The sequence below is a fragment of the Macaca thibetana genome, chromosome X, assembly GCF_024542745.1.
Source record: "Macaca thibetana thibetana isolate TM-01 chromosome X, ASM2454274v1, whole genome shotgun sequence".
NCBI lineage: Eukaryota > Metazoa > Chordata > Mammalia > Primates > Cercopithecidae > Macaca > Macaca thibetana.
The window spans coordinates 32187273-32199330 of NC_065598.1; the positions used below are offsets into that span (position 1 = coordinate 32187273).

Sequence of the window (12058 nt, forward strand, 5' to 3'; positions counted from 1 at the left end):
ATTTGTCATTGAGGTCTTGGTCATAAATTCTTTGCCTAAGCCAGTGTCCAGAAGAACTTTTCCTAGGTTTTCTTCTAGGATTTTTAGTAGTTTGAGGACTTACATTTAAGACTTTAATCCTCCTTGAGTTAATTTTTATTTACGGTGAAAGGTAGGGGTCCAAGTTCATTCCTCTATATATTGCTAGTCAGCTATCTCAGCAACATTTAATGAATAAGGTGTCCTTTCTCTGTTGCTTATTTTTGCCAACTTCGTCAAAAATCAGTTGGTTGTAGGTGTGCAGCTTTATTTCTGAGTTCTCTATTCGTTCCATTGATCTATGTGTCTTTATCTGTAACAGTATTATGCTGGTTGGGTTACTACAGTTTTGTAGTATATTTTGAAGTGAGGCAATGTAATGCCTTCAACTTTGTTCTTTTGGCTTAGGATTGCTTTGGCTATTCGGGCTTCTTTTTGGTTTCATATGAATTTTAGAATTGTTACACAATAGACCCATGTAACAAACCTGCACATGTAACCCCTGAATCTAAAGTAATTTAAAAAAGAAAGTAATCGAAAAACAGAGAAAGGGATATGGAGCTTTTTGCACACTTGTCTTGTTTACAAAAAGGGAAATAAGATCATTTTCAGACGACCTTCAGTTCTGATGTTACCTCACCCAGTGACTTACAGATCTGTCCTCTCTAACAACGATTCTCTCTGAATAGAAGTGATCTTAAGGATAGCAGAACATCACTGCTGCCACACAAACCGACCATTCACAGGCTAACTTTTGGTTCCACTTTGATGAAAATTCTCAGTTCTCAGTTTGCGCTATTCATTCCCTTGACTCTATTTTCACACAGGAATCATTGATAAGAATCTGTCAATCATGCTTCAACATAGACAATAAAGTAAAAAAAAACAAAAAAACAAAAAAAAAACACATAGAAACATCCTGTTTAAAAACTGGGAAGACAGTGTTCCTTATTCATCTTGCTGAAATTAATCTGCTAGGTTCCTGTCCTGTTGCTCAATCAGGAGAATCTTTGGTCAATGCTTAGCCAAACCAGATGAACAGTGGGTATGCTCTTTTGAAACCAGTAATTCTCATCAAGTAGGTGTTCTTTAATTACTAAGATTTTTCTGACAGAACCTGGCTAGTGGGGTTTCCAAAAGGAAAAATCCCAAGCATTTGGTTTTGTATATTTTCTTATGTTCTTATATGTTATTTTAGACACATAGTATACCAGATGTAATCATTACTTCTGTATGCATAACACATCTTAAGGAATGAAATATTACAAATATCATTTAAGCGTCCTGTTCACATCCCACTCAATTCTTTTGTCTTTCCTCATAGAGATAGCTCTTGTTTTGTATTCAGTTTATATTACTTCCCACACATGTTTCTGCTTTTACTATATATTATATATAACTTAATAATGTATATTTCTACATATTTTATCCTTTTTGTAAATGGTATCACCCTGCAACATTTAAGGTGTTTCCAATTTTACTATATTTCTCAAGAAGCTTGACTTTTATAACATCTCTTTCATCATTTTAGGCAACCTTCCCCTTCCTTTCTAAAGGGGACAGCATTAGAAAATAAATGGTGAATTGCCCCCCTAAGCCTATGCCCAGTTTATAAAGAACATAACTGATATTTTGGCCAGTATAAGAAACTCTCCTGGCCAGGTGCGGTGACTCACATCTGTAATCCCAGCACTTTGGGAGGCTGAGGCAGGTGGATGACCTGAGGTCAGGAGTTTGAGACCAGCCTGACCAAAATGGTGAAACCCCGCCTCTTCTGAAAATACAAAAAATTAGCAGGGCATGGTGGCGGGTGTCTGTAATCCGAGCTACCCAGGAGGCTGGGGCAGGAGAATCGCTTGAACCTGGGAGGCGGAGGTTGCAGTGAACCGAGATCGGGCCATTGCACTCCAGTCTGGGCAACAAGAGCAAGACTCCATCTCAAAATAAATAAATAAGAATAAACTCTTCCTTTCAGTATCTATTTGGTTTCCCTATAAGTTGGAATAATTCATCTCAATGCTAGTAATACTGCTCTGAAGGTGCATGCGGCTGACTTATTAATTCTATGTATTTTATGGTAGGCCTAAATGATAGCTCTGATGGGACCTTATTTAGAATTTCCGTGGTACTGGAAAACTGCTTTCACATGAACTATGGCTCCATAGATAGGTGATGAAATATTATTAAATTAATTAAATAACACAAACTAGTAGGAAATGGAGAAACAGCAAGAATGCCTGACTGCTTTGGTGGTCACCAACATAGTTTATATTATAGACAATGCATCTGGGGCCTGCCCACAGCCACAGTAAGGAGGTGAAATGAGTATAGAGAATCCAGTTATTTTTTTTTTCTCATAAAAACTCAAGTGTTAGATCATTGTGGAAGGGCTTGATTTGATATGACAGGGATTTCTGATAAACAGCATTGGTGACACGAATACAATAAGCCAGACCATGGAAGACTAGACTGATTATCTGATTTTAACGTTAGATTTATTTTTCTCAGCTTTGTGATGTAAGAAAAACTGAATTGAACTTTAAATATCCTTATACTTTTCTAATTTAGGATAGGAAATTTTCTCAATTATATAACATGGTTAGTTAAAAACCAAAACCCTGAAACTTTTGTCACATGAAGACTTTATGAAATCTATACTACTATAGATTAGTAAAATCTATATTGTTTTTAAGGTGACTTCTGATTCTCCAACTGGAGCAATACCTCCAAATCCTTTGCTAATTTTGATCTTGAAAAGTGAATTCTAGTTTTCTCAAATCATAGGAAAAACTAGTACATTTAGACTTAGTATTATCATTGACCACTACATTAATTTTCATCACACTCAGTACTTGATACTTCATGCCCCCTATAAAACATTCTCACTTCACCTTTTGATTGCCATCATCAAAAGAGTACTACTGAGCTTTATTTTCAATAGCTTTTATAGCTAAAATAATAGCCCAACTGTGTTTTCAAATAAATCTATTCACTGAGAGATTGATACAGGTTCCTAGAGAAGTCAACATATTTTGAGTTGTTGATGGTGAGTTTTCTTTTTTCAATTATGCTTGGCACGAAAAGTCTCAATAGCCAATTTCTCTGTGACTGGTTCAAACACAAAACTCTATGTTAGCAAAAATTTTTAGCTATTGAAGCCTTCTAGTACTATGACATACACATGAATATGAAACCCTGCTTTCCAATTACATATAGGGCCAAGTATACAAATGTGTTATCAGCAAGAAACAATCTGGCTTCTTTCCAGGAAAAAGATACAGAAACATTTTCTTCTGTATTCAGAGAAAATAACTTTCAAATCTCTGATGCCTAATTCTACTTAAAAGCTCAGTTGCAGGAAAGCATATTCACGAAAGGTTACATGATGTGATAATTACATATTGCATACCTGTATAAAAATCTCATGTAATTCATAAATATATACACCTACTATGTATCCATACAAAATTAAAAATTAAAAATAGAGAATCTAAGAATCTGAAAACAATTGCTAGAGTACTTTAGACTTCTGCTCCAATATTTTTTCCTCTGATAGAATTGCTTTTCCTGAATGGCCCTTTAGCACTAAAGTTTTCTATTGCATGGAGCCATGTTGGTAGAAAAAAAATAAACAAACATTCTTATTGTTTATTATAAGAATATTAATCAGCTTGTTATCACCTTTATGACCCTCCCATTTATTTTCTTCTGGCACTAAGTTCTAGCAAAAAGCTAACATACTACTAGTAAAGTTAAAATTATTTTAATTATTATTTTAATAATTTAGAAACTTTGGGTCTCATAAATATGTTTACCTCTTGGTTTTGTCTGTTAGGAAGCTTGGTGTCAATTTGTGACTTTATTGTTCCCTGTCCATTCCACCACCCATGAGACATTGTGGATATATTTCTATGCACTTTTTTTTTTTTATTATTTATCTACTATAATTTTCCTTTTCCTAGTTTTCCAATTTATTTAGGCTTGTCAAGTTGTGCCATATGCATCTCTTTAAGTCACCCTAAATAATTTTTCTGGAATTTTATATTAAATATAATTCAGATACTTTAAGATAAAACTGATAATATTTAGCTATAGTCAATGTACTTGAAATTATGCTTTGTTTGGATAAACTAAAGGTCAAATAATCACTTCATGAGTAATTGACATTTTTATGTATTTGAATATTTGAAACTAGATGTTCAAATATTTTCATACATAAATAATGTTCTTAGGTCAATGCAACTGAGAGAAATTCAGCAGATATAAATTAAATTGTCTAAAATTTTTAAAAAATAATAAAAAAGAAATTGACTCTAGATATTCAACTTTCTGCAGTCACATTCCAAATACTTGGAATGACTGGCAACTACGTTTAATGTATTGCATTTAAATGAATTTAATTTGGGCCGGGCGTGGTGGCTCAAGCCTGTAATCCCAGCACTCTGGGAGGCCGAGACGGGCGGATCACGAGGTCAGGAGATCGAGACCATCCTGGCTAACATGGTGAAACCTCGTCTCCACTAAAAAATACAAAAGCTAGCCGGGCGAGGTGGCGGACGCCTGTAGTCCCAGCTACTCAGGAGGCTGAGGCAGGAGAATGGCATAAACCTGGGAGGCGGAGCTTGCAGTGAGCTGAGATCTGGCCACTGCACTCCAGCCTGGGCAACAGAGCGACTCTGTCTCAAAAAAAAAAAAAAAAAAAAAAAAAAGAATTTAATTTTTTATTTTTTTAAAATTTTACATTTATCTTTTGAAACAGCAATTGAAACTTATAGCTTGAATCAAGCTCTCCACCTACCAAGAAACCATGAGAAATGAGAATGTACTCAATAGTCATGGGGTTTCATATATGAGAGTTTGAATTTTATGCTAAATTATTAGAATGATTATCATAAATGTGACTGACTTAGATCTGCAGGGCGTATCTTTTTCTTTTATGTTTATTATTTTTAAAGAAATAATGAGCACCTTCCAAATAAATTGGTAAAAAAAAAAAGTTCTGTAATTTAGATGCAAATGAATATACTTTTTATATGACAAGTAAGAGATTTTAGAGTATGTCATTAACAGCTTAGTGTTTCAAAAGATCTAGATAGAGTGATAAATTATCTTTATTCTACAAAGAAAGAAAATAAATTCCAGCTTTCTAAGCTTTGTTTTTTTTTTTTACTAGATCTCAAATTAGCTCTGCTCCTTGACTTTATGAAAAATATTTTCCAGGTAGATTCAACAAGCAGACAATTCTCCAGACTATTCAAGCCTTCTATATGACAAGGATAACCTAGAAACCTTTGCAAAGTTCATTACCTTATAATATTTGAATGATTTCATGGGGAGGCTAATGCAAAAGTACCTCAAGTAATATGTTTGAATGATAAGAAAAAATAAGGCTAATGTGAGTTTTAACCTGTATATACTTTTTCTTGCTATAGTAATCTCATATACGATCCTGAATAACTATAATTCAACATCTTATCTAACATTAAATTTATTCTGAAAGAGAAGAAAAACAATTTAATTCACTACTATTTATGTGAAAATATTTTATGGAACAAAATATATTACTACTTGTTCTCTGAATCTACATAAAGATGGTTTTCAGTTTGGGTCTCATTTATATGATTGTAAGTTTTTACATAATGTACTGAAAATTTCCCAACTTTGAATCATCTGGATAGCCACATTGAATTAAAAATAAAGCACAAACTTCTTATACATCTAGTTAATTTGGTAACTTTAAAATATCAAGTGGGTGTAAATGGCCTAACACATTGGCAAATTTTGAGGTAAAACACGTTATCAGTATCAGCTATTTTCTTTATATCAACACACTTTCAAGTAATCTGGTAATGAATAAACTGTAAAAAAAAGTATTAAGCTGTGAGTCTCTTCACTTAAGTTCTAAGCAGCATGAAATGACTGGCCATCAGAGAAAGGGCAAGAATTTAACAGCTAACAATTACAGGAGCCTCTCTGTCATTTGGTGATGGGAATGATAGCCCCTGCATAGACACCTCAAGATTCTTTCTGAAATGTGACTTTGGCAATATGCTAATCTTGCAAGTCCTGTCTAGCCCAACTGTCTTCAATCTCTGTGTCCTTGTCCTCTTCATGACTGTGGGATTCATTTGGGCAGTATCGTCTTAGGCAAGCCAGTATGTTATAGGATCTCATCTCTGGACCAATTTTCAGACTAATGACCTATGTATTTTTTAAGGTCTTATTCATAATTTACTGAACTCTAAGGAAGATTTGGAGAGACTCTTGCTAAAGCTTACCATTGGTTTTATCATGGTCCTGAAAAGCACAGATGAATTTTTAAGAAAGGGAAAATGAAACAATATTTATAATGCTATTATTGCTACATGTTAATACTTCCTTACAAAATCATATTACTATGTGTTTTCACGCACATTCAAAATAACCTTCGGTGATATAGGTTTTACCTTTCCCCAGGCAACTTCAGAATCCAAATTACTAGGCATTCCTTCAACTGCTGATCTCTTTGTCAATTCCATATCTGTAGCTGCCAGCCATTCTGTCAAGACATTCATTTCCTTTCGCATCTTACGGGACAGTTTTAAGCATTTCTCCAACTGTTGCTTTCTTTCTGTTACCTGAAAAGAAGTATAATAAAATGTAATTTGGTTTACTCTGTAATTCAAATTTAGTTATAACCACTTATTTGGAACTTTTACATGTCTTTTATTTAAAATAACTATTTTCTTACAGGTTTTAAAATAATATTTTATAAAATCATATATTCTGAATATTCAGAGTAAATAAAAATTGTCTAGGGCAGATGAGATCGTCTGTCCAAAAGAGAGGGTCTTGTATGTTGTCATGGTAGAAAAGAAAGCTATAAGAATTTTTCTCTAATATAAGATAATTTATGGCCAAAGTTTATGATAAATAAAATGATAGAAGTCAAACTGAAGATAAAACTCATTTCTCACTGAAAACTTACTGTCATTTGTCAACAATATGGCAAGAAGGTTTACGATCCTCTATATATAAATGAGGCTTGCTCATGCTGGTAAGGAACCGAAATGAAGACAGATTAATTCTCTCAAAAGGTAAAAGTATTTGTGTAATACCTAGAATTATCAATTGTATCCTCATTGCATCTTTAAAGTGTCTTACATCTGCTTAAAAACAATACAGTGAATAGGTGACTTCCTCCTTAAACACAATTTTGCCATCCAATAGGAACAAAAAGATGAATGCGAAGACAATATTCATCCCCATTAATAGAAAAACTCATGACTTGATCCTGTACTCCTGTTCTCAGTGTTTGATACCAAGACCTCAAAAGCAAATTATCCATATTCTCACATAAGAAATAAACAAATTTGTATTTCTCTACCACCTTGTCAGATGTGCCTATATTTTGTTAATATTTTCAGTTGGTTGGTTTAATAAAAAGCCCAGCATCTCTTTCTACTAAATGCAGTCAAATCATCAACAAAAGCCAGGTAAATTACAATTTCTTAAAGGCAAATCTTCTTGCCTCACACATCTTTAGATTACTCCCCTATACCCCTGAAAGTTCCTTGAACAAAGAAAGGATTTGCTAAATATGCTTTATATATGGAATAAAGGAATGAATGAAGACTTGCAAATCATTAATTATAAGTTATAACTGGTAGAATTTACACATAAAGAGTTTAAACTCTTAAAAGTTGCTCCTGGTGCTTTTGTTTGTTTTTGTTGTTGTTGTTATATGTTTTCACTATATATATTTTATATATATATATATATATATATATATATATTTGTTTTTAAACCCTTTTCTGTCATGAAGACTGGGAATCTGAACAGTAGATATAAATATTTGGCTCTGCAGAAACAGCATGATGGAATATAAGTATGTGAGGCTCTGCAATACCTAGTGGACTCACAACTTGAGTATGATTTTTGGCAGAACACCTCATTTTACTCTGTTAACACATCTATCAAATGGGATTATATACTTATTAATAGAACATAGGAATATTCTGAGGGTAAAACCAGACATTTTGAGAGAGCTTGACATACTGTAAGACCTCAAACCCTTCCTTTATTCTCCTTATTTACCTTTAGGGATGGTTCAATAAAAAACTGTGCCTGAATGTACAGAGCAAAAGCTTTATTTCCATCTATTTTACTACCTTACAGGTAAATAAAACACGGACAAGATTTGGCTTTTGTTGCTAAGAGATCCGAAAGGTAGAGTCCAGATTAATTTCAATTGTAATGGAATTGGTTAAAATACCACCACCAGCATTTGTGCATCATGCCCTAGGCATAATAGGTACCACTGACTGATACATATATATACACAAATATATATATATATCAGTCATATATATATATATACAAATATATATGTGTGTGTGTGTGTGTCTGTGTGTGCAACCGAAACAAGAATCTAGCTATAAGCAAGAAAAACACCAAAGATGAAAATATGTATAAAGCATCTAAAATGCTACAATCAAAATAAATATTCTGGAACCCTGATAACAATTCCAATTCCAAATAACAAAATTCATTATTTTCTTTAGGAGAGGTGTGTGTACATTTAGAAAACATTTAGTTGCTGAGGCTGTAAATTCATTTATTTAAAACAGATTTTCCCTTCTATTTTTTTTTTCTTCTTTTATTTATTTATTATTATACTTTAAGTTCTAGGGTACATGTGCATAACATGCAGGTTTGTTACATATGTATACTTGTGCCATGTTGGTGTGCTGCACCCATCAACTCGTCAGCACCCATCAACTCGTCATTTACATCAGGTATAACTCCCAAGGCAATCCCTCCCCCCTCCCCCCTCCCCATGATAGGCCCCGGTGTGTGATGTTTTTCACTAAGTAAAAGCATCTGCCCTTTTGGCTGCAAGAAATTTATTTGTGTTGTAAGGGTGCATGGGGGGTGGGTGGGAGAAAATATACCTTACGGTGTGTTTCTATGCATATTTTTTCCTATGCACTACTGGTAGAAAAATGATTCCAGATTCAATATTTCAAAGAAATTCTATCTTCCCAGAGCTAATGCATTATTGATTTTTATTTATTTCATTTTGTTTATTTCCAGCTAAATACATTTTTAAAAAACAGGAGACACTGCCATCTTATGGAAAATTGAGTTTTATACTTTGTGTGTGTATGCAGGGAATGGATACATTTAACAGAATGCCACCTGCAGTAAAATGTTTTAGTAGTCATTGTTTCAGGAAGTTAACAATGTATTTACGGGATGATATTAGTATTGCTATTTATGTATATTTCCATAAAATCAGAGCATGGAGAAATAAAAAGGGATTATAGGTATTATTACATCAATGGTACTAGGTTTAGTATCTCTTAATAAATTATATTTCTCTCCCCACTCATCACCATATAAGAATACAGTGAAAATGTAAGACAAGAAGAAAGTACTCTTCAGGAATCAAATGGACCAGCCCCTTGATCTTGCACTCCCAGACTCCAGAACTTGGAGAAATCAATTTGTGTTGTTTAAGCCATCAGGTTTATTTTATTTTGTTATGGCAGCTGGAGTTGATTACTCCAAAAAGGTAATGCATACTGAATTGACGCAGACAGAACCATGTAAATTCTGAAGATGATTAAAACAGAAGGGTTCCTTCTTATATAAAAAGAATAATGTAATAAAATTCCCTTTGTTGCCTTTGCTTTTATCAGACAAAGCTACTGCTGTTGAAAATATTTTGAGTCAAAATGCAGACAATATTTTTACTCTCAGCCAAAGAATACAGGACTTACAGCATTTTTATAAGATGGTATTTATACATGATCCCTCAGTCATAAATGTTTCTAAATCAATATTTACTTCAAAAACAAATTTTTGGCCTATGTTTTTGCTGTTTTCTGTGATATTATGATTTCTTCATACACTTTTATTTTGCTTTAAGGATACTACTATGTGGCAAATGGTTAGAAGAAACACAAGCTCTCAAATATGTATTTTCAGGAATAAATAGGGTTTTATATCATTATGAGAATCATTCATTTCTGAATAATAATCAACTCAGGGCACTATTATTCATCTAATGTCACTTTTATTGTTTTAAATTCTAATTGATTTACTCTGTTATTTTATGCTAAATTTACTCTTGCAATGATTTTGTAAAAATTCCCTTGACAAATAAAAAGTCCACACACAACTCTATTTTAAAAAGTAAACTGAGAAACTCCCCTTTACCAAAATGTGAATTTTCTTAATTTAAAAAATACTCATCCATACATTATTTTAGTATAAAGTCACACAGGCTAAATTAGAAACTGAAAATTTGTAATTTATAATGATAACATACATTTATTTTATTAATTTAAAATTTATAATTATAAAAAGCATATGTTTCCAGAACTGAAGCTGTAGCATTAGGATATTAGAGATTATTCAATCTCCAATACATTTGAGACTAGAGATTCAGCCCTTCATAAATGATGTTAAATATGAAATAATTGGCATCTATAAAAATTGATAAGCACTGGAATGAGATATCCAGTGCAGATACAACTTTTCTCTCTGTGGTGATCTTTAAAACAATGATACATTTCTCTAGAGGATACAAAGGTATCTCATTCCAAAGGTACCCCAGTAGACCAAACAAGCAGTTGAAATGTATTTTATTTCAAGATTAACATAATGCTTTCCCATCAATTGAGTATCAGTGTTCCTTATTTTGTTTCCTTATTTTGTAACAAAGTAGGAGAATCTTTTGTTATAGGATGGCAACAAACTTGTTTAAAACATACCAAATATAAATTAGAGGGTTTTTAAAATATAAAAAAAAGACTATCAACTAACAAAAATGGTTATTTTCAGATTTCAATTTAATTCTAAAATTTACTTTCTATGATAAGGAATTTGCAATTAATATCTTCAAGATATAACCTTCAATCTACTTTCAGGGTGAGATACAAGAAATATGCCTCTCCTTAGCTATTTCTCAAACATGGACATTTGTATTTCTGTCTAAGATGAGGTGACAGACAATTTTATCAGTGATGTTGTTCTATTCACTAAAGTTGAGAGCCTGACTTATAAAAATGTAACTTTTTATCCTCCATGAAATTCAGTTCTTTCAGTCAGAATGAAATTAAAATGTTAGAAGTCCATTTTTGGAAGTAGTAAGATATCCGTTTATGGAAAGACATCCTATATTCACGGGTTGGAATAAATAATATTGTTAAGATGTCTGTACCACTCAAAGCAATTTACAGACTCGATGCAACCCCTATTAAAATTCCAGTGACATTTTTGGCAGATGTAAAAGAAACAATCCTAAATTTCATTTTGAACAACAAAAGACCCAGAATAGCCAAAGCAATCTTAAGCCAAAAGAACAAAACTGGAGGTATCATAATTACCTGATTCAAAAGTATTCTATAATGCTCTAGTAATTAAAAGAGCAGGATAGTAGTATAAAAACAGACATATAGACCAAAGGAACAGAACAGAGAGCCCAAAAATAAATCCACATATTTATGATCAACTGATCAACCAAAGTGCTAAGAACACACAATGAAAAAAGGACATTCTCTTCGATAAATGGTTCTGAGAAATTAGATATCCAAATGCAGGAGAATGCAATTGGACATTTATCTCACACCATATAAAAAGCCAATTCAAAATGGACTGAAGACTTAAAACCTGAACCTGTAAAATGATTTGAAGAAAACAGGTAAAAGCTTCCTGATAGTGGTCTGCACAAACATTTTTTTTTATCTGACTCCCAAAGCACAGGCAACAAGAGGAAAACTAGATGACTGTTATTGCAACAAACTAAAAAGCTTCTTCTCAGCAAAAGAAACTATCAACAGAGTGAAGAGACTACTAACAATCATAATTTTAAACTATCAAAGCTCTAAATCTATACAAAATATTTGAGTTGAGCAAAGTGAGATAACTATCCTAGACATCCCACAGTTTTGGAAAGAGGAGATGTAGGCATCTTGAATTAACAGTGAGATGGAGTGGGGTCATGAGACTCTGATCAGGACAATGATACAAAAATAATTACAGAGCCATAGGT

At 32.9% G+C, this 12058-nt stretch overlaps 1 protein-coding gene across 14 annotated transcripts in view; it reads right to left on the reverse strand.

Annotated features, from left to right (window-relative positions):
- DMD (dystrophin) overlaps positions 1-12058 on the reverse strand; it is a 2269491-nt gene that overhangs the window by 1293775 nt on the left and 963658 nt on the right. For all 14 annotated transcript variants that reach the window (XM_050777140.1, XM_050777144.1, XM_050777148.1 and 11 more), the window contains one exon: positions 6465-6635. In XM_050777140.1, the coding sequence (XP_050633097.1) occupies positions 6465-6635 (171 nt within the window). The remainder of the gene's footprint in view (positions 1-6464; positions 6636-12058) is intronic.